Here is a 22,141-nt window from a genome sequence, read left to right on the forward strand (position 1 = left end):
GCCTTTTCCTCTAAATTTTGACAGTAGCTTGTCTTCTTGAGTCTCCATAAGCCAGCTATGGATGTCAAATTAAAAAAAAAAGTCTTCAGGGAAAAGAGAGAATTTTATAGTTGCAGCTCCAGACAGATTTTTTTTTTGTTTTTGTGAACCAAAAATGGCTTGTTTGATCGTACAGGTTGCAGATCCCTGGTGTATGTCTCTGTATATGTTTGGCCAAACTGAACAGTGGACCATCCATTTTTGATTGAAAGTTATAATCATCTGTTTGTTTTCTGTTTCAGGATTGTGATTTTGACCCACTGAAGTACAACAGCGTCATTGAATGTGAGAAGCCCAACAATGACCTGAACAGGTTCCGAGGCTACATGTGAGTTCTCTCCTGGTTTGTCAGCTCTGTACAGTATGTGACTGTGTTTTGAACCCAAGATGCTTAAGTTTCTGTTATTTGTAAAAAAAAAAAGGGTCTCAAGTTTCATTTTCATTTCGTTGTAAATTAACAGTCACATTTTGAGTAATGTTAAGCTCCCAAATGGAAATAATGTGAAACTGCGGTCTGTTGACAAGCCAAGAGTTTCCAACTTATAATTATGACTAATGCAGTTTTTCCAAGTCAAGATTACGATTTGCTTTCTTGGGATGTGGTTGCAGGGTTTTGCCCGTTTGACCACGCGCATTTGAAGATGTGTTTCCTCATGACCAGAATAAACTGAACCTCCAGCTGCTCTTTGCAACCTGATTACTGAAGCTGCAGTCCCCAAACCTGTATGAGAACCAGCGTCAGTATTTAGCAACAACAGGTTGCCCTCTCTCAGCTGATTTCCTGTGTTATACCTTTACTTCCTTTCTGTCTGTTTGCAGCAGAAGTTTCAGAGGTTGCAGGACATGTTTTTGACAGAGATGAGAAAGGAGGAAATGCTTGTCACACAGTGATTCAGTTCATCCTGTCTGTACTGTGTCCCTCTGCTTTATTATATTACATTACTTTATGACATACATATTCATATTTGTTAAGTTAATTGCTAATTGGTATTTAGTTTGTAGATGTTGTACTATCGCAGTGTGAGAAATAACACACTTAGTCCACTTTTTATTGGCCAACCAGCTTTGATATTCTGTTAAAATGTCAGTTTACTCATCATGAAGAGCACTGCTCAGCCTGTAGTTTACAGTTATTTAATATCTTCTGTTGATCAGAAGAGCTTTAGACTTGTAATCTTCAAGTCTGAAAATAACCCTGACTGACAGTGATGTCAGAATTACAGGGTTTCTATGGCTGCTGGAAATCCTTGAAAACACGTGAATTTTGATGTAGTGTTTTCAAGGTTTGAAACGTGCTTGGGTTTTGAGTGATGCGCTTGAAACTACTTGAAATTCCAATCATATTACTTTCATAATATATAATGACCTGACTGAAAAGGTTTGCTTTTTAGATCAAGATAAATAAGTTGGATATTGGCTCAGTCAGGATGTATGGGATGCCAAGTCTATTTCCAGACAGATGACACATTTTGAAACATAACATTTTGATGTTTGTCATCCAGATGTAGAATGCACTCATGAAAATCACAAAATAATTGTTTTTTTTTTTTGTTTTTGTTTTGTTTTTTTGTTTTTGTTTTTTGGCGTGTAGTATATTCATGTTTATAAATATGCCGTCAGTCCTGGAAAGGTCCTAAAAATACACCTTAAAAATTCTTGAAAAGTGCTTGAATTTGACTTCAGAAAAGGTGTGGGAACCCTGGAACTATCATGGCTTGGTTTTGGACACAGAATGGACATGTGGGCCTTGAAAGATGTGGACAAATGCAGGATTTGTTGTAGGATCCAGTGTTTTGGTCATGGTCACAACTAAAAGTGAGCATGTTTCAGCATCTGCTGCTTTAATAGTAACCTTTTTTTCATATTTATCTCTTGTGAGTTCCCCGACATTGTAGAAAAACAGTACTAAATTGATAGAGTATCCCTTTAAATACTCTGTTTCAGTTAGCACTGTTACATTTTCAGTAATGCTGTGGAAATTGGATTATTTTGACACATGCAGTGTAATGTGTTAGTCTTTAATGTGATAAGTTTTCACGTCTACATAAAACATAAAAGTCTTGGTTGACTGCCTGGCAACTTGATAGTGAGGACAAGACTCTGTCTCTGCACCTGGCCAAGAAATAGTTCCACACATGAACTCCCATTAGGGCTGGACAATATAATGACATTACATCGACATGAGACCAGATACTGTCTTAGTATCTTCTCTGATGGCAATTTTTTTTTTTCCTTTATACAGTTTTTAGTTGTCCCAGAATTGGGTTAAAGCATTATACTGTCCTGCTTACAGTATTGTAATATTTTTCAGTATACTGAATCGTAACCTCTGTATCGTGATACATATTGTATCACCAGATTCTTGTCAATATATAGTACAGCTGTAATATCCAAATTACTGAATATCATTTGTAAAAGAAAATCTCACTGTGTTAATATTTTGTGAAAGATCGAATATTCGTCCTGACAGTATTGTTACAGTATCAATAGTTATCAGTACAGAGATATATCACCCAGAGCTACCCCTGTAAAACCACAATGTGGTGTTTCTACACCTTAGTTTAAACAAATAACATAAAGCATGTTAATCAGTGAACTTTAGAGGTACTGGTACCTTTTGACAGAGCCATGCTAGCTGTTTCCAGTCTCTATGCTAAGCTAAGCTAACCAGCTGCTGGCTTTAACTTCATATTTACAGTACAGACATGAGAGTGGTATCAATCTTCTCATCTACTCCACAGCAAGAAAGAGAATAAGTGCATTTTCCAAAATGTCAAACTATTCCTTTAGCATATTCATGGTCGTATTTATCAATGGGATGCAGCACGTTCACTCCCTGATATTGTCTCCAGAGACCTGGACGTATGCCAGCTGTGTCTGCTTGGCCTTTTCATGGCGTGTTGGAGAAGTTTGCGTGAGGCAGAAGATGTGAAACCTACAGTAAAGTGTCCGCGCCGAACCGCACTCACATGATTATGACATTTATTCTTTGTCCAGAAGGAGACCAGATGCTGCAGGTATTCAGTTGCCAGGCTACAGTGGAGCACAGGGTACAGCGGCGGAGTCGAGAAGGAGGCGGGGGCAGTTGTCTCAGCAGTGTTTTATTACATTATAGCCAATGGCCCCAAGTGTAATCACACTACCTCTCTGGGAGAGAGCACACTCTGTGTCTCTGTGTGTTATCAATGTCTTGAACAGTTTGAGCCATGAACCAGGACGTGCTGTGTGTGAGCTCTGGCTGCTCGGCGCTCAGGGACACTGTTATTAATCTATAGTGGTGATGACGTGTCAGCGGGCCTGCTGTCAGGGGCCAAAGGATAAACATTCCTGTTGGTAAACATGCTGACAGTTGCGTGACTTTGAAAGAGGCTACAACAGAGATGGTTAAGTGCTGCTTCCACCTAAAGGTCGTAGGGCTCTTCAGCTAACACACTTGTAATCCTTGATTTAGTAATGGGATTAAAGATGACATTAAAAGCTCAGCTTCCTCAACAGGCATATTTGCCCCTCATTTAATGCAGATCCACATACATCTCACTTTTTGTCAAAAAGTCTTTTCTCAGACGGGTTTCAACTTCCTTGGTGGGCTGGCTAAGAGCTGAATTCAGTCTTTGTTTGACACAGACGCTCTAGATCAGTGGTTCTCAACTTTTTTCAAGTTGCCACCCCCCCTAGAATAATCAGATTGGTGATCCTGTTTGGTTTGGTTTGTCCAAGAAACTGAAAACAGGAAAGCCATTGATTTGACTCTCACAAACACACTCAATACAATCTGTTCTAGGTCAGATTATATCAGTTGTACAGGCAATGTCATGTCAAAACCATTTCTGTCTAAAATATGGCCTCATTTCCCATCATACCTAGGACTGAGTGGATTATTAAGTTTGCTGTTTTATTTTACAAAACACAAATGTTGCTTTTTGCTGTTGTTTGTGTCTGTTCAAAACCTGGTGATTTATGTTAATTGTCATTTTGGTGCTGTTTGTAGTTTTAACCGTTAGTGGGGTAGACCTTTTTGCATTTTTTGTCCAGTGAAAATCACTTATCTCCAAAATGTCAGCTTTTCAGGAGCTAAGAAAAACAGCCATGATCCAGTGGCTTTGTAAATGATCTGCTTGGCTTAAGAAATAGGAGAATTGTCTCCACTCCCTCCTTCAGTTTTCTTGAAAAATTCAAAATCACCAAATGTGGAGATAAATGGTTTATGGAATAGCAAGTGATTTTAGAGTGGTTGAACATTATGATGGCCGTCTTAAAGAAGCTGATGTCGCTTAGATCTGCTTAGCTGCTGCCTTACATGAATCTGGATTGATTCAATGATCCAAAATGATTGATGCAAAGACATAATGTCATCTTTAAGATATGGCTTTATTTTGGAATTTCCATGGCAAGTCTTTAAGAATCATAATTTAGTTGCTTTTTTGAGTTGACATAAATGAACTGAATGTGTTAAATGTTGCAACTAACAAGTATTTTCACTGATTAGTCTGTCAGTTATTTACTTGATCAATTATTGGTTGGTCTATGAAATGTCAGGAAATGGTAATAAATGTCCATCAGTGTTTCCCAAAGCCCAAGATGACATCATCAGATGTCTTATTTTGTCCACGACCCAAAGATATTCAGTTTACTGTTATAGAGGGGTGGAGAAACCAGAAAATATTCACACTGAAGAACCTGAAATTAGAGAATTTTCATAATTTTCTTCTTTAAAAAAATGACTCACACCGATGAATTGATTATCAAAATAGTTGCCAGTTAATTGAATAATCGATTAATAATCAGATATCCCATTAATTGTTGCAGCTCCAGTAAAATGAACACACAATATCGTCTGATATTGATTGCAGGCCCCTAAATTGAATCAGTTCTTATTGTGGCAGACTCTGTGATATCAGCAGATATCATATCATTGTCCAAAGAATCAATATAATATCTTACCCTGATGAAACTTGTGATTTACAGCCCTACTTGCCACAATATGTTGTTTTGTTTTGTTTTTTTGCCTACAACCACCTGCCAACACCCAGAAAGTATCTGGAAACTCACTTCAGGGTCCCTCTAGATTATCCCGACGAGCTTTAAACTTGAGTCTGAAGTGAGATCTGATGGTCAGCAATGATGAAGCAGTGAATTGCCTGATCGACTCTAAGCCCGGGGGGTTTCTGTGGAGCGGGAGCGCAGTCAGTGCTTCTATGTCAGAGGGAATTTGTGCTGAGATAAGGGCTCCTGCTGAGGGAAGACCACGCTGCTTTAGAGCGTGATCGATTGAGGTGCTTTGCAGAGTAAACTGATGTTGTCTGGGGGGCTCTGGTATAGAGAGATACTCTATTTTTCCTAGAGCAGTGGTTCTCAACCTGAGGGTCGCAAGGTGATTTCTGGGGGTCGCCAGATGGCTGTGAAGAGTAAAATAAAATATTGTGGCAAGCAGCACAGAATAAGAGTCGGGAAGCAGCTCTCTGTGACATCAGCCCCTTAAAGACATTCAAAATAAGGGACAAGCACTCAAAAATATGCAAAAAACAGTCAACCCACTACTGGTTAAAACTATAAACTAGGGATGAATGATAAACATCAGGGTTGATAAATTATTGGCCTCTCCAGCTATATTGATTTACATTGGTATCAGCATATATTAGCCTGTAAATGTCGACATAATAGTGATTTTACTGATTGCCAAAGAATTTAATGTATTAGTCCTTACTCGGGCATGATGGAAAATGAGGCTGTAGACTGTTTTTTACATTGCGTCACCTGTACCAGTGATGTAATGTGCCTTAGAATAGATTCTATTGACAGTGAGAGTCAAAGAAACGGTCTTTGTTTTTGAGTTTCTCACGCACACAGGGTGGGGGGCCCACGATCACCAACCTGGTTATTCTGGGGTGTCATGAATTGTGTTTTCAAACATATCAATATATTGATACACACAGATTCTAAATATTTGAAATGCTTTCAATACACACACTGCTGCAGTGCCTCATAGTCTGTCCACTTACTCACAGTGCTGTCTTCTCCTCATTTGCCCCATTTGCTCCGGTTGAATGTCCGTCTGTTGTTATAGCCTTGTTATATTTGTCTTTTAATATAAAAATCTAAACCTTTATGCTCTCAATGTAGTGTAAACTTTCCCCCAATGTGTTGAAAATTGTGTTGAATATCAATATTTTTTCAAAGTATTGCATTGAAGTTAGAAATTCCAGTATCGTGGCAACACTAATCACAACACAAAATGGTTAAAAACCAACATCCTAGAGCATCAGAATTCTTTACCTGAGTGTGAAAACATACCCATGATCGTTTTGCCTTTATTTGTTCACATTTTGGAGCTGCACTTAGACTGAATCGATTTTTATGCATTTTCTACCGTGACAGAATCCATCGAAGTGGCAGACGAGATGCACTTTACAAAGAAAACCTGCTGCTGAGAGGCTGCACCATCCGCAACACAGAGGAGGCTGTGGGAATAGTCATTTATGCAGGTTTGCCCCCCCCCCCCAGAATAACTGTGTTGCCAGCTGTTATGCTCCATGTTTGACCTCTGACCAGCTTCTGCTAACACGCCGTGCGTCTCCACAGGTCACGAGACCAAAGCCATGCTAAACAACAACGGCCCGCGCTACAAGCGCAGCAAACTGGAGCGACAGATGAATGTAGATGTGTTCTGGTGTGTCATCATCCTGCTGGTCATGTGCCTGTTTGCTGCTGTTGGTGCGTAGCATTATCTCTATTGATAAATTTCAATTTATAACCTTTGTTTATCTTATCTTTATTATGAAAAAGTAAAGAACATCTCCCTTTGGATTGTTTTTTTTCTGTGCTTCTCATTTATATCTTGTCATGCCAGTGTTTATATGAGTTGACCTTGTGCTGGTGCTGTTCCAGGTCATGGGCTGTGGATGTTTCAGTACGGAGATAAGAGACCTGTGTTTGACGTTCTTAGTCCAGAGGGGACAGACTTATCGCCCATCATGTCTGCTATTTATCTCTTCCTCACCATGATCATCGTCTTTCAGGTACGAAACAGAGAGAAGCCTAAAGAAACAAAGGCAAAGATAAAGATAGAAACAAGACACACAGTATCAGTAAGTTTGAAATGTTTTATCCTGCTGCATCACTGTGAATCAAGACACTGACAGTAGTTATTTCGGCCCCCCCTCCGTGTGTGTGTGTGTGTGTGTGACCTCTAGATCTTTATCTGCACATTTAATCTGGAAAACCAGCAGTGGAGTGGAGGTATTCGCTTCATACTGGAAAATAATCTTTATAATAGAGGATAAAAGTAGGAAAAAATGCCACCTGGCAGCTATTGATTTGTTTTGTTTGTTTTTTGCTTGCATGCAGAAACGTCAATAAAAAATGTCACCCTGTCCTGTGTCACACCCTGTCCTGCTGCTAGCTCCCCTGATATCAGCTAACTTTTGAAATGAATGAGAAATCAATGCAGTTTGGTCTCATTGTACAAACAGTAACTGTCTGAGGTTGGAGACCTACCAGTGTTGCCAGACATTGCTTGATACACTTTCAAATAAACACATGACTCCGCTGGCGTTCAGGCACAGGGCGAGTGTGCAGGCTGAAGTCTGAAGAACTGACTCAAAGGCTATGAGTCAGTTCTTCGGAACTACTTTCCAGAAATGTTGCCTGGAAATGTCTCGCTCGGGATCACACCAACAGTTTTCAAACAATCAAACATGTACCCAGTACACGTGTATATCATTTTAAACGCCCTACAAGGAGCTTTTAACGGGTTATGTAGCTCATAACCCATCTCAATTTAATACTGATGCCTCTATATGACTTATAAGTAAACAAGCCCATTGGTTGTTTCTATGTAGTTATTCTTAATGTCTGCCGCTGGGTCAGATTCTCCTTCAAATCATATGAAATGATTAACAGCATGCAGACCAGAAGATTTTATGTGAACCATCTCCCCAGGCAAATTTGCACTGAGTAGTTAATCAGCCATTTAAAAGTAAGCAGAAGAGATTTTTTATTTAGTTTTTTTTTTTTTTTTAATTCGCAGGCACCTCAAAAATCAACACAATATGAAAGTTCCTTGTAGGTACTTAAAATGATCAGGATTTGACCTGGTGATCATTTGACCATTACCTTTAGCTAGCTATTTCTCTTGCACATTTAATCATGGCTTTTAGCTAACTATCTAACAATTTAACCATTACTTTTAGGTATCTATTACCACTTAAACATAAATAAACATATTTTTAACTAGCTATCTATCCCATTTAAACATGACTTTCAGCTAGCTAGCTATTTTAACTATTTAACTTTTATTTTTAGCCAGCTAGCTATTTAGTCATTAATCCATTACTTTTGACTTTCTGATTTAACTGCTTATCCTTGTCTTTTAGCTAGCTATTTTAACTATTTACCCTTTACTTTTAGTAAGCCATATCAACCATTTAACTAAGACTTTCAGCTAGCTAACATTACTTTAGCTAGCTCACTATTTTAGCCCTTTATCCATTACTTTTGACTTTCTATTTTAACTGTTTATTCATTACTTTTAGCTTCTCCTCATTTGCTGATTGTAGTTTTCACATGCTCAACTTGTAGTTCCCAGTTGTTACAGATGACTCGGTGTGTGCATTTTCTTTTAAAATGTAATTTTTTATGCATGGAAATTAGTTGACTCCACAATCTTTCCAAAAAACCCCATCCAACTGCAGAAGTACCCCTTGAGGTACAGGTACTCCTGGCTGGGAATCGCTGCTCTAAAAAGCATAATACTGTAAATGTCTCACAAAGTAGGCTGTGAAAACTGACAACGATCTCTACCCTTTTTCTAACAAGAATTCTGTCCTCTCCCAGGTGCTGATACCCATCTCCCTTTTTGTGTCGATTGAGATAGTCAAGATCTGCCAAGTGTACTTCATCCATCAGGACATGGAGCTGTATGATGAGGAGACAGACTCTCACCTGCAGTGCAGAGCTCTTAACATCACTGAGGATCTCGGCCAGATGCAATACATCTTCTCTGACAAGACAGGCACGCTGACGGAGAACAAGATGGTGTTTCGGCGCTGCACTGTGGCAGGGGTGGAGTACTCCCATGATGCCAATGGTAAGCCAAGCCAGCAAACACACGCATACAAACACTCCCTTACAAAAACAGTTAGCAGTTGTTGCCTTTTAAAGTCACTCTTAACGATGTGTGTGTTTGTGTTTGTTATCCAGCTAGGAGACTTGCTATGTACCAGGAGATGGATTCTGAGGAGGAAGAGTGTACGTCTCACGGTGGCACCCTGCCCAGGCGAGACAGTGTGACCAGCCACCAGAGTGCCCGGGTGGTGCTGCGCTCCCAGAGCACAAAGTCCCACCGCAGGACGGGTAGCAGGGCGGAGGCCAAGCGAGCCAGCATCCTGTCTAAACACACAGCCTTCAGCAGCCCCATGGTCAGTGCGCGTCACCTTCACGCCGTCCTCAGAGGTGTACTGTATACTGCATGCTGTCCACTGATAAACCCTCCTCTGTCCTGCAGGAGAAAGATATCACCCCTGACCCTCAGCTCCTGGACAAAGTCAACGAATGTGGCAGTCAGATGGACTTCATGCGCTTCCACAGCCAGTCCATGTCCCAGCTGCCCTCTGACCTCGCTGACATCATTGATTTCTTCATCGCTCTCACCATCTGCAACACGGTGGTGGTGTCCTCCCCCAACCAGCCCAGGCACAAGGTAAAACTCACCTTAACCAAATCTATCCAGTCAAAGCTTCCTTGGGTCAATAAGGGATTATCTGTTACCATTTAGAAGTTAATGAGATTGTTAACCGTGTCAGATTAGCTGTCAGATAGTTGGTCTTTCTGGTTTGACTGTCCTGGCCTTTCTTTCTTGCTTTTGTGTGTGAGTAAGAAAGGTAAAGTAGATGCTTGTATCTAACTGGCAGACAAAGCAGCCCTTGTGTTTAATTACTGCGATACTTACAGTACTCTAAGTGTCTCTGGATGGTGAAGAGGCTACACTTATAAACCTGACAAGGTTTCAGTGACTGTGCACACTGGCTTGTTAAACATAATGCTACTTACAGGACTGAATCTGATCTAGAGCTGCAACAATTAATCAATTATTAGTTGATAAGTAAATTAATTGCTATGATGATGAATGATAAATCGTTTTGAGTAACTTTTTAATAAAAAATGCCCAAATTCGCTGATTTCCCGCCTCTCAAATATGAATATTTTCTGGTTTCTTTCCTCCTTTTATGACAGTAAACTGAATATCTTCAGTATTTTGGGTTCAAACACATGAGGATGAAGATTCAAGTCACTGCAAGATCCTGCTGTCAGAACTTTTACAGTCCTGTTTAGAAAAAACAGTTACATTTTTTAAAGCTTCTGGAAATTTAGCTTGAAATATTAAAAATGCATATACAATATCAAAGTTCAGTTTCTGTTTAAGCATCTACAAAAATCTGAATGAAAATAAACATTAGTAACTATTAGAAAACCTGGTTCTGTAGTGTGTAGACCGCTGTAGACATGAGCAGCAGCAAAACAAATTTTAGCCACCTAATCAAAGGACCACCTAAAAAAAAATTGGTTCAAGTGTATGCTGTATTTACAACATGTTTATTGCTTTACTTTGTCGACAGACAGTGAGGAACTGAAGCAGCCATCTATCTCTGCTCTCTTTACACCACCTCTTTTTTTTAAAGGCTATTTTTCAGGCTTTTGCCTTGATTTGTCTGGATAGTTGAAGAGCAGACAGGAAAGCAGGTAGAAAGAGGGGATGACATGCAGCTAAGGGCTGCAGGCAGTCAGTCCCCAGAAACAGTCTTTTTACTTTGCAGGATTCAGGTGCTGTTGGAGTGTGCGTTTGTATTTGTTGGTTAATTTGTCGTATTGTTTGACCTCAGTGCAACTTCCAAATTAACATTACTTGCTGCAGATCAAGACAGCAGTAGACCAGCAACATCTGTTTCCTGTGAGGAGTGGAGTTTTATGGCTGTGACGTTTATTCAGACAGTAGTATCTCCTGTAGGATAATTATGATCCCTTGACTTTTATTCTATTGACTATTGATTTTATTCTATTGATTTAGCTTGATTATGTTACAGATTTCTCTGGGTTTCGCCAGAGTCCCATGTTCCGTAGGGACCCTCCACCCATGGTTTAGTACACATGTGACCGCATGTAACTATCATGGTGCGAAACACAGTCTTACTGTCACTGTTACTTTCATATAATAACCAAAATCTCAAAGCAGAGTTGAAGTGAATTGAGAGGACAGATCTGTGCTGTGTTTTACTCTGCAGCACATCTCTGTGAGGCAGCAGAGACTAAAAAAAGAGGAAGAGGGACTGATGTAAGAGCCATCACATTGCCTCGACTGAAATTCTGGCCATGACTTTGGGCATTTTCACTGGTGTAACTATCCTGTTGTCATAGAAACAGATCATGAGATATTTATTGAAACTTTGGCGATCTCAGCTGTCTTAACTTCAACACAGCTCCTCTCTGCTCAGAGGTGAAGCTCTGAGTCTGCCTGTCTGTGACAGTGTGTGTGTGTTGATTGGCTGTGGCTCACCAATCAGATAGCGCTGTGGGCGGGACACTGAGCCAGACTACAGAGTGTAGTATTGTATCAATTGTATATCATATGTACTATAATATCATATAATACAGTAGAGTATGGTATGCAAAGTATACTGTATAGTATTATTGTTATAGTGTCATTTTAATCATATATATGTATAATTAGTAACATTATCATTACATTACATTATTATTGTGATGATTACAGACAGAGCTAAAAGCCAAGTGCATTTTTAAAATAATTTAACCTTAATCCCACCTTTTTTTTCTTTTTTGCTGATCGGAAAAATGATCCGATCCCTGATTCAAAAACATGACATGATCTGAACTGTAAATTGTTTATCCGTTGCATCCTTAGTAAATACACAGCTCAACAAAATATACAACATGGGTCTAGCATTCCATTTTTATTGCAAAAATGTTACATATTTCAGCTTTAAAGCACCATTTGGCCAAAGTACAGGCCACAGAGCTGCTAGCACGGCTGCAGATTTAATCATTTTAATTATGAATTGCTTGACGATTTAAGATTTTTCAGGACTTTAGTAGTATTCAAACAAAAGACAAAATATTTTGTGGTACTGGCCACAGCTAACAAACAATGACACAAGTAGACGTTATTTTGTTTAACGTGGTCACAAGTGTGATAAAAATGGGACACGCACATCCCAGAGGCCAACTGGATCATAACAATATCAAAAACACGAAACGGAAAACAGTGATCCACACACCAAAAGCACTCCCGTATACATTTTTTTTTTGTGTAATGTTTTGAGCTTTACACCCTTCCTCAGACTGCTAATCATTAGAACAGAGTCGCCATCTTAAATACCCATAATGCAAGGATTACACCACATGGTACAATTCCAATAGCAAGAGTACAAATCTACCATTTGATAAAAATACTTAGCACATATGTGGTCATGTATAGAAGAAAAAAAATATATAATATGTAGACAAATATATAATATGTAGAACAATATATATAGAAGCTTTTGTACATATAGAGCTGCAACACCCCACTGCATAAAGGTCAGAAGACACAATATACGAGTCAGATCATTGCAGCTCTACACGAATATAATCAAGTACAAAAACATGTTGCATATCCACCATTCCTGCCAATATAATGACATTCGCTAGTCACAATACAACAATATATATACACATATACATACGTTTACCCATATACACATAATAATATAAATGACATTTACCTAATATATACACAATATTTACAAAGTATGTGTAACTCCAAGAGATCAGTACTCCATCATAGGACTCAGGCAATTAGGCCGTCATACTTTTTCCTTTTCATAACGTGGTCACAAGCCAAACAGTTTGGGACTCACTCCTCTCAAGCCATCCAAAAAGGAGCATCAATGGAGGAGCCACAGGGACTAATTCTACTGATATCTTTCCAAACCACCAACATTCCCACCAAACTAATGTTGCACGTTTGTTGTTGTTTTTTTGAACCTCACAGGAGTAGTTTCCATCTTTTGACAAGAAGAATTCAATTTGTTCAGTGTTCTTCTGGCTTCTTTTCCTAAAAAAACAGTCTCAGAAGCACAGAAACCCTCCAAAATACTCACAAAGACTCATTTTGCACGTAGCTTTCACTGTTTTGCTGCCTGTATCTTTGATGTGCTCAGTCCAGTCACAGTTGTGTATCCGTGTTTTGTTTTGTTTTTGTGTGAGCCTGGGTGTGGTTGTCCTGTTCAGAGGTGATATCCTCTGCTCACCACATGCTGTGTGCACCAGCTCGCTGTCCTGCCAGTCACAAGCACAAACCTGTTCGGATTAAGCCTCACAGAGTGACACATAATTTATGAACTGTGTGTTTCTGTTTGGAGGTTATCTGATAAGATGGAAGGAAATGTAAATCTGCCTAGAAACACGGGTTGTGATGCAGTTTCCTCTCTCTCGTTTTTATTGTTTGTGCTTTTTTTTTCTCTCCTTTGGGCCAACACAATTGTTCACATTTTATTATAATGCCCTTGCGGCTAACCCTGCACCTGAATGATTTATATCTATGTATGTGAGAACTCCTGCTGCCAGGAGTCCTCAACGTGAGTCACTCTTGCTGCTATTGTACTGCACCACCTTGGGGAAAATGATTGGCCAAAGGAATATAGCCAGGAGGTGCATTTTCATCAGTGCTATACCACCACAGTTGGGCCTGGTTTCTTAAAAGCACCTTAAAGGACCAGTGTGTAGAAAATAGTGGCATCTAGTGGTGAGCTTGCAGATTGCAGACACCTCATCTCACCGGAGAATCTACAGTGGCTGCAAAAAACGTGAAAGAGCCAGTGTTTGGTTTGTCCATTCTGGGCTACTGTGGCAACATGGCAGTACAACATGAAAGAGGACCTGGGTTCTTTCTAAGGAAACAAGTGATTATACACTAATGAAACACTTAATGAATATTATACTCTGTGCCATATTCTGCCAATAAATTCCTATAAATCTTACACAGTGGTCCTTTAAGGCTAAAATAATTATGGATCTCCCAGATGATGTAAAATGAGTGCAAATTTTTTGAATTAGAAAATAAGAATGTAAACTAAAGTAACAAAAAAAAACCACACAATTAAATATTTATTGATTTGCACAAAATGGCCAAAGTGGACTGTGTGTCAACTAACACTTAAGTGTGCATCTACATCACTGCCACCATCACATCACAAGAGTGATGAGTGCAATACTTTGATGGAGAAAGGTGGAGGTGCTGGATTTTGTTTGTATTTTATTTATTTGGAAAGGCTGTCCTGTTTTCAGTGTCCATATCTTCTGTTATGTTTTGTTTTGTTATGTTTTTTTTTAATTCTGTGGTGCGTATGCCTTTTATCATGGGTCTAAATAATAATGTCTAAAAATAGGCACTTTTTCAGATTGTCAGTCAGTCTTTCTTGAAAGGCATTAATAGTGTTGTACTTGGCTGTTCACATGAAAAGTGATAGCAATCATGCTGCAAAGAATGTGCATATATATCTCAACAGTTTTTAGATGGTCTGTTTTGGAAAAGTGAAAGAAATGGTTGGACACAGTTCCTCCTAATCCACCTCACCTCAGCTGTATTTTTATAGCACCTTTCATACAACCAAGAAGCCCGAAGTTCTCACAGAGCATAATTAACACAGCACAGACAAAGAAGTACAATAAATAGGATTTTGTTAGACTAAAAATTACAATAGTAAAAATGTTAAAAGTAAGTAAAAGTCCAAAAATAAATAAAGTAAAAATAATAATAGTAAGAAGACCAAAGATTAAGACTTAAAAATGTTGGCAATAAATGACAAGGCACCTAAAGTAAAAGCCAGGCTAAAAAAATATGTCTTAAGGTTTCTGTGAAACATTGTCCAGTGTCAGAAAAATGTGTGTGGGTTTCAGATGCTGTTGAGAATAAGAATAAGTTCTGATAGTTTCTGCAGTTGTGATTGACTCTGGTTTCCTTGTCCTCTAGGTCCGGATGAGGTTTGAACTGAAGTCCCCAGTTAAGACCTTTGAGGACTTCATTAAACGCTTCACCCCCAGCCGACTGACCTCGGGCTCCAACAGCAGCAGCTCCTCCAGCCTCATCACCAACCGCTCCTCCAACAAGGGATGCTCCAGTATGCTGTCCTCCCCCTCTGCAGAGAGCACGCTCACCAAACTGGACGAGGAGCGGAATCGCGGAGGCTTGGAGCACACCTTCAGCCCCGTCCCACCCTGCTACGACGGGAAGCCGTGGAACCTGGAGGAGGGCGAACTGCGCTACGAGGCCGAGTCGCCCGACGAGGCTGCGCTGGTCTACGCCGCCAGGGCCTACAAGTGCTCCCTCGTTGGCCGCCTCCCCGACCAGGTGACCGTGGAACTGCCGCACCTGGGGAAGCTGAGCTTTGAGCTGCTGCACACGCTAGGCTTCGACTCCACCAGGAAACGCATGTCTGTGGTGGTTAGACACCCTCTGACTGATCAGATCACCGTATACACTAAAGGAGCAGACTCTGTCATCATGGACCTCATCAAACCTCCTGACACAGGTAGGAAATGCTCATTTAATCCGCTATCACACTGCTCCAAAAAAAAACCCACTAACATCTGGCTTTTGTGTTTAATGGGAAAGGAAAGGGTACAATCAGCATTTATTCTAAGGTCACATGACTCTGGTCATTCACAGGTATTTATCAGCTCTAGTATCGACAATGATGAAAACAGGACACCCAGGTGGACACGCTAAGGCAATGAAGGCTTGTTGTCTCTGTCTGTAACATCTGCAACCCTTGCTCCTTCTTCATACACATGTGCTGCTTGGTTTCACTCGGCGAGTCAGCCCAGCACGGCAGAGTTTGCACTCACTTGAACTTGTGTATTTAATAGATGACGAGGTGCATCTTGAGTCAAGTGACTGTAAAACGGTGATTGCTTGATAGAAATGTCCTCTCTTATTTTTGTTACAAGCTTTTATTATGAAGCAGCAAAATCAGGAAATGGTAGGTTTTCAATCAGCAGTAACTGACAGCAAACATTTAACAGTAAAATAAAGCAGAAACCTGAAAATACAAAAGGGCATGTGGGAAAGAATCTAGAGTTCCAAAACACAGAGATTCAGTTAGGAGCTACAAAAAATACTGAGTGCTGAACACACAGACACTTTTAAAAACATCTCTCTGCTCTCCTGCACAGACAGGAGTTGAGTCTTGGTTTTCAGGCGCACACCAGAATAAAAAAAAAACAAAACAGAAAAGCAAACTTGTCTACTGGCAATTGGAAAGGAATCAATTGCCTATTTTTCATGGGATTACCCATGTTTAAAAAACCTGCATATACATGCTAGTTTGGGCATAAAACGATTGAGATTATTGTTTCCAGTTAGGTATGTGTCATAACATGAAACTGAATTTAGTGGCGGTACACTCTTGATAAACGATTACACTGCTGTCTGCATGGTCTTGCGATGTCATTTGAAGCAAGATGCTGCATCACGTCTGCAGACGTCTCCACCAGAACTGATGAATCGTGGTTGTGAACCTGCAGTTGGCTGCAAATCACTTGATGTAATCTTCACTTGGCACATGAGCTCACTGGACATCTCATCTCAGCAAGCTGAGAATATTTTCACTTCACTTTAGTCAGTCCCAGATGATGACTTGTTTTCAGTTGCAACATGTTTTGTGAAAAATTGTGATTACACCATGCACAGTCTGCGAACTAACATGCCTGCACAGAGAGGAGCTGTTTGCCTTTATAGAGCACCCATGTTTCCATCCTCCTACCCTAAACCTTCATACTTTTCACTGATGTAAACCTATAAGGTAAAATGTTACGTAACAACTAGTGTTTTTAGAGCAAGTCACTGCTGCTAAACTCCATGCGTCTTGGTGCCCTTTTTAAAATAAGCACTTCCTTGTGTGTTTTTCCCTCTGATCTTAAAACCTTGTTCCATAGGTTCTTTAACCTCCTAATGGCAAAGGTGCCCCAGGTTGTTCGTATTCCAGGCGCACAAAGAGCTACAGAGGCACTTTTCACTAATGTTTTGTACACAGTCACCAGACATCTGTCCAGTGGTGCTTAGTAAGGACTGCTTCAGCCCACATACTGAAGGCTTAACACAACATGCAGTTTGTAGCGCTGCAAATAATGATTGTTTTCATTATTCAAAGACCTTTTATTTAAAATTCTATACAACAGAGACAAATCCTCTCTGAACAGTTGGAGGCAACAAATGTTTGGCATTTTGTTTCTTGATTAATGATTTAAACAATCGATTTTTAAAATGGTCTGCAGTTAATTTTCTGAGAATGTGCTAATACTTTTAGCACCACTTTGAAATCCATTCTGCTGGAGATTTTTAGGAAAAGTTGAAACAGAGTTAAGACTACCTAAATTGATGCTCTGTGGCTGCATATTAAGATGAATTTATTTGTCAGTAGAAGAACTCATCAGCCTGTAAATGCAGTTAATGATATAATGTAATATATTATAAATATACGTACTCTTTGGTGTCTGTGAGAGAGCTTTGGGTTTGAGCCAGAGGTACGGACAGGGCAGCTGAAATTTTAACCAATGAGACTTTGTGATTTTAGACGTGTATTTTAGTATGAATTCAAGAGCTAACCTACCAAGATCTCAAAATATCTGTATATGTGATGTATAGGCTTTTATTTATGGAGGTTTATTGGGTAACCGTGGTAACACATATGCACAGGTGCATGCACAGTGCAGCGATTCTTCCTGATATATCAGAAAGTGAAAAAGTGTCCACACAGTAATAGCCAATTCTATATCCATGTGTCCACTTAGTCCACTTTTCCATGTGACGTAAATGTTGTCAGCCACCTATATTTGCGAGCGTCGTCCAATAGTGAATGCTATGCTTCTCATTTCTTGAACCACTGTACTGCATTCCACGTCCCTGCCCCTGTGCTCATTCAGCAGTCCCACATCATATTTTCTCTTTTTGCCTTTTTCTTGTTGTTCAGCCAAAAACAAACACAGGAGTTCTTCTTGCTGTCATGAGGTTATCATTTTCTTGCGCATGCTGCTGCTTCTTTTTGTTTTTTTTGTTTGTTTGTTTTTTTATGCATTTTCTGCTGTTCTGCATGAAAAATTACTGTAATGATTAATCGATTAATTGATTATCAAAATACTTATTTGCCTGACATGACATTTTACATTTAGTTGACAAGCCTTATTGCTGAGCCCTGCAGAGTCCTTACTTTTCCCTCGTCATATGACTACACGAAATGTCTCCTTTTTGTCCAGTTACAGTCTAAAAGGTCAAGCTTACTGCTCAAAATCAATTATTTCTTTCTTCATGAGCTCTTTGTGACTCCAGAGAAGACAAATAAACCCATGAAGTCCAGTGAAGTCTTGCATGATTTCCTGGAAGTCACAGGAATTTGATTTCCCCGCAAAAAGGTCCTTATGATGCAGGATGACAGATGACAGTCTGTACGACTTCTTGTTTACTGCTCTTGGTTCTTTGTCTTAGGTCAGTGTGAACATGAAGTGAACTACAAAACTGATGCATATGTATCAGTTTTGTCTCATCTGAGTCTCACAATTTTATGGAAGTGCTGTACTAAATCACACAGTCACCCTTTAAGATAGCCTCTACTTTACACACCAGCCTTGATTTAGTAATATCTGGATCTCTTTCAGGATGTTGTATTGGGTGTAAAAGCTCCATTAACTGATTGTATATGTTCCACATGTTTATATTTTGATGGGCTGAATCAAACATGTGCAGCAGCTCGTTTGGAATTCCTTTCAGTAAAAGCGTGCTGTCATGTCGGGTGGGTAATTCATTTATTTCACATGCTTGGTTAGTGGCTCCCTCCTGTTCATTAGAGGGAGGCACTTCATCTCTACGAGGCAGCTCAGCCTCACAGAGAAATGTTTTCCCGCTAAATTATCCTCCTCTGCTTAATGCAGACTTGTTAACTGCAACATATTAATGGCAGAAAGCACTTCCGCCATGTTTTGGCATGTTTTCTCGCTGATGTACAGTTGTAGTCCTGTTCTCTGGAGGATTTCTGAATTATGATTTTCCAATATGAGGACCACACTGATCTCTTTGCGTTTGGGGTCGGAGCTGCTGATTATTCATCATCTTTAAAGCCCCCTGTAGAGCAATGCGTTTGCCGGCACAGTGTGCCATTTTCAAAACTTTTTCTCTTACTTAAAATTCACAGAGCGCTGCTGCTCACTGGAGGAGAGAGACTCCATCGGGACAGTTGTCACACGCACCCCCACCCCTCCTCCACCACGTGTCTCAGTTCAGCGACTTAAATGGCCGACAGGGTGTGTCTTCATACAGACAACTCACTACTTTGTTTTCCCATTGGGTAAAACCAGCCAGTTAGAACGCAGCATGAGCTGAGCCTCCTCATAACACAGACCTCCATAATGGCTCCATTCAGGCGACGAGGGAGTTGTTAGTGTCACTCTAATAACAGTGCACATGGAGGTTGACTGTAGACCCTTGGGGCTTAGAAGTTGGACTATGTCATGGCGTAACTCTAGACTCACCACTGCCGCAGGGTGTTAAATACTGAATTCCACCTTAAAACAGAAATTACATTTTTCTGTTATTTGTCCTAATTTGACATGTAGCATGAACTTATTTAGATCGTTTTTACTTTTAAATTAATGAATATTATGAGGCTGAGATATCATTTTGTTTTTCAATCAGAGTAAGAATAATGCTGTAAAAGTTACCTTTAATATCACAAACCATATCGCAATTGCAATATCAGTCAAAATAGTCTCAATTAGATATTTTTTCAAAATCGGGGGTGTTGGTCCTCTGCAGCAGTCACCAGTTTGGCTCCCACCTGCAGCCCTTTGCTGCGTGTCATCCCCTCTTTATCTGCCCCCCTTTCCTGTTGATTCTCCAGCCGCCACTGTCAATAGAGGCACAAAGCCCCCCAAAATAATCTTAATAAAAACATTTTTTTAAAAATCGTTCAGCTCTAGCTGACAGTGCAGACCTCTGGGTCCTGATCTTGGTTCTCTGAACTTTGAAAAGCATATTATGCTTATTGTTCTTATTATTAAAGTTGCTATAGTCAATATTTTATATTAATAATGGAACAAAATACTGTGTATTGTAAAAAGGGGCAGTCATAGTTATAAACCCACAAACAGTTTCACCAAACACTCAAAAAGAGTATTTTAGCATCTTTCAGCTTTGTTTTGGTTTTCCAGCCTGCATCTTTCCTGTTTCTGTTCACTCTCATGCCATCTTGTCCTGCCAAAGCAGGTGGCTGTTTTTGTCCAAAAAAGGCACTGAAAATGCATTGTATGCTACCGCCCACAAACATATGGCAGACAGACAAAGCAGCTACAACAACTAGCTGGTGAACATACAGTAGAAGCACTTATAGCAGCTAAAGAGCCAGATATTCCTCACAGGACTGGTTGTGGAATAAAAAATAGTTACAACTGAGATTCCAAAAAAAGTTTTGACGTTGTGTAAAATGTAGATATCAACTTGTATTCAATTGAATACAGCACAAAGAGAGTATATTAAATGTTCAAACTTATAAACTTTATTTTTGTAAATATACACTCGTTCTGAATGTGATGCCTGCAACACATTTCAAAAATGTTGGGAGAAGGGCGACAAAAGACTGTAAAAGTTGTGGAATTCTCATAAATCACCTGTTTGGAAAATTCCACAAGTAAACAGGTTAATCGGTGTGAAAAACTGCATGGGGAAATCGTCCAACAGTTTAACATTTCTCGACACAAAAGTGCAGGAATTTAAAGATTACATCATTTACAGTCCATAATATAATTGCAAAATTCAGAAAACTTGAAAACAAAAATCTGCATATGAGGAGCAAAGCTCAAAATCAATATTGAATGTCTGTGACCTTTGACCTCTCAAGCAGCACTGCAATAAAAACTGCATTTAAAACCCACATACTTGTATAACAAATACCTCTGGAACACTTTGGAAAACTGTTGCCAGTAAGTGCAGTTTGTTGCTGCATCTACAAATGCAAGTTAAGACTCTACCATGCAAATCAAAAAACGTATATCAACAACATGCAGAAACACTGCAGACAGAACCAGAGCTCATCTGAGATGGACTGATGCAAAGTGGGAAAGTGTGTTCTCACAAGTTCAGATTGTTACCAGCACAACTTCAAAATCCAGCATCTGTGATTGTATGGGGGTGTGTTAGTGCCCATGGCACCTAAGAAGGCCTTTATAAATACTGAAAGGTACATAAGGGTTTTGGAGCAACATATGCTGCTGTCCATCGTCTGTTTCAGAGATGTCCCTGCTTATTTCAGCAAGACAATACCTAAATCAGGTACTAGACTGGTCTACCTGCAGTCCAGACCTGTCTCTTACTGAAAATATGTGGTGCATTATGAACCATACAAAGAGCCTGGACTTTTGAGCACCCAACATCATATATCAAGCTGGAATGTGAAAGAATTTCACTTTCAAAACTTCAACAATTATTGTCCACACTTCCCAAATACACAGCGGTAAACATGCTCTCAATCCAACATTCTTGGAACATGTCACAGCCGTCAAATTCAGAATATGTGTATATTTACAAAAAAAAAGTTTATCCCTTTGAACGTTAAGTATATTGTCTTTTTTCCATATTCCATGGAATACAAGTACAAAAGAATCCTGTTTTTGTTTTACATTTCACACAGCGTCCTAAATCTTTTGAAACTGGGGTTGTAAAGTTGTTAAGAGTCAATGTTGGACTCATAAACATGAATCTAAATGAATGATAATGTTGCTCAGTATATGCTGGTTGTTTAAATGTGTAACTGTTTTCTAACACGTTCAAAGTCCAGTGAGTTTGGGGGAATTTATTGGCAGAATATGGCAGAAATGGAATCTAATATTCATTTGTGTTTACATTAGAATATAATCACCTGAAAATAAGAACTGTGTTATCTAGAGAGAGTGGGTTGTCTTCCATGGAGTCGTGCAGTAGCCCAGAACGGACAAATCAGACAGTAGCTCCAGAGAGGGTCTTTTGCATTTTGCCACCTTAGTTTCTCTTACACACATGGAAGGGAGG

The 22,141-nt window shown here is 39.6% G+C and overlaps 1 protein-coding gene across 1 annotated transcript in view; it reads left to right on the forward strand.

Annotated features, from left to right (window-relative positions):
* The window catches only part of atp10a (ATPase phospholipid transporting 10A), a 55,831-nt gene that overhangs the window by 9,270 nt on the left and 24,420 nt on the right, over positions 1-22,141 (forward strand). Inside the window, exons 3-10 of the mRNA XM_084722567.1 lie at positions 282-367; positions 6,415-6,521; positions 6,619-6,750; positions 6,925-7,055; positions 8,872-9,124; positions 9,238-9,455; positions 9,542-9,736; positions 15,062-15,620. Coding sequence (XP_084578693.1) covers positions 282-367; positions 6,415-6,521; positions 6,619-6,750; positions 6,925-7,055; positions 8,872-9,124; positions 9,238-9,455; positions 9,542-9,736; positions 15,062-15,620 — 1,681 coding nt within the window. The remainder of the gene's footprint in view (positions 1-281; positions 368-6,414; positions 6,522-6,618; positions 6,751-6,924; positions 7,056-8,871; positions 9,125-9,237; positions 9,456-9,541; positions 9,737-15,061; positions 15,621-22,141) is intronic.

Source organism: Lutjanus erythropterus, chromosome 7, assembly GCF_056507025.1.
Source record: "Lutjanus erythropterus isolate fLutEry1 chromosome 7, fLutEry1.hap2, whole genome shotgun sequence".
Lineage (NCBI taxonomy): Eukaryota > Metazoa > Chordata > Actinopteri > Lutjaniformes > Lutjanidae > Lutjanus > Lutjanus erythropterus.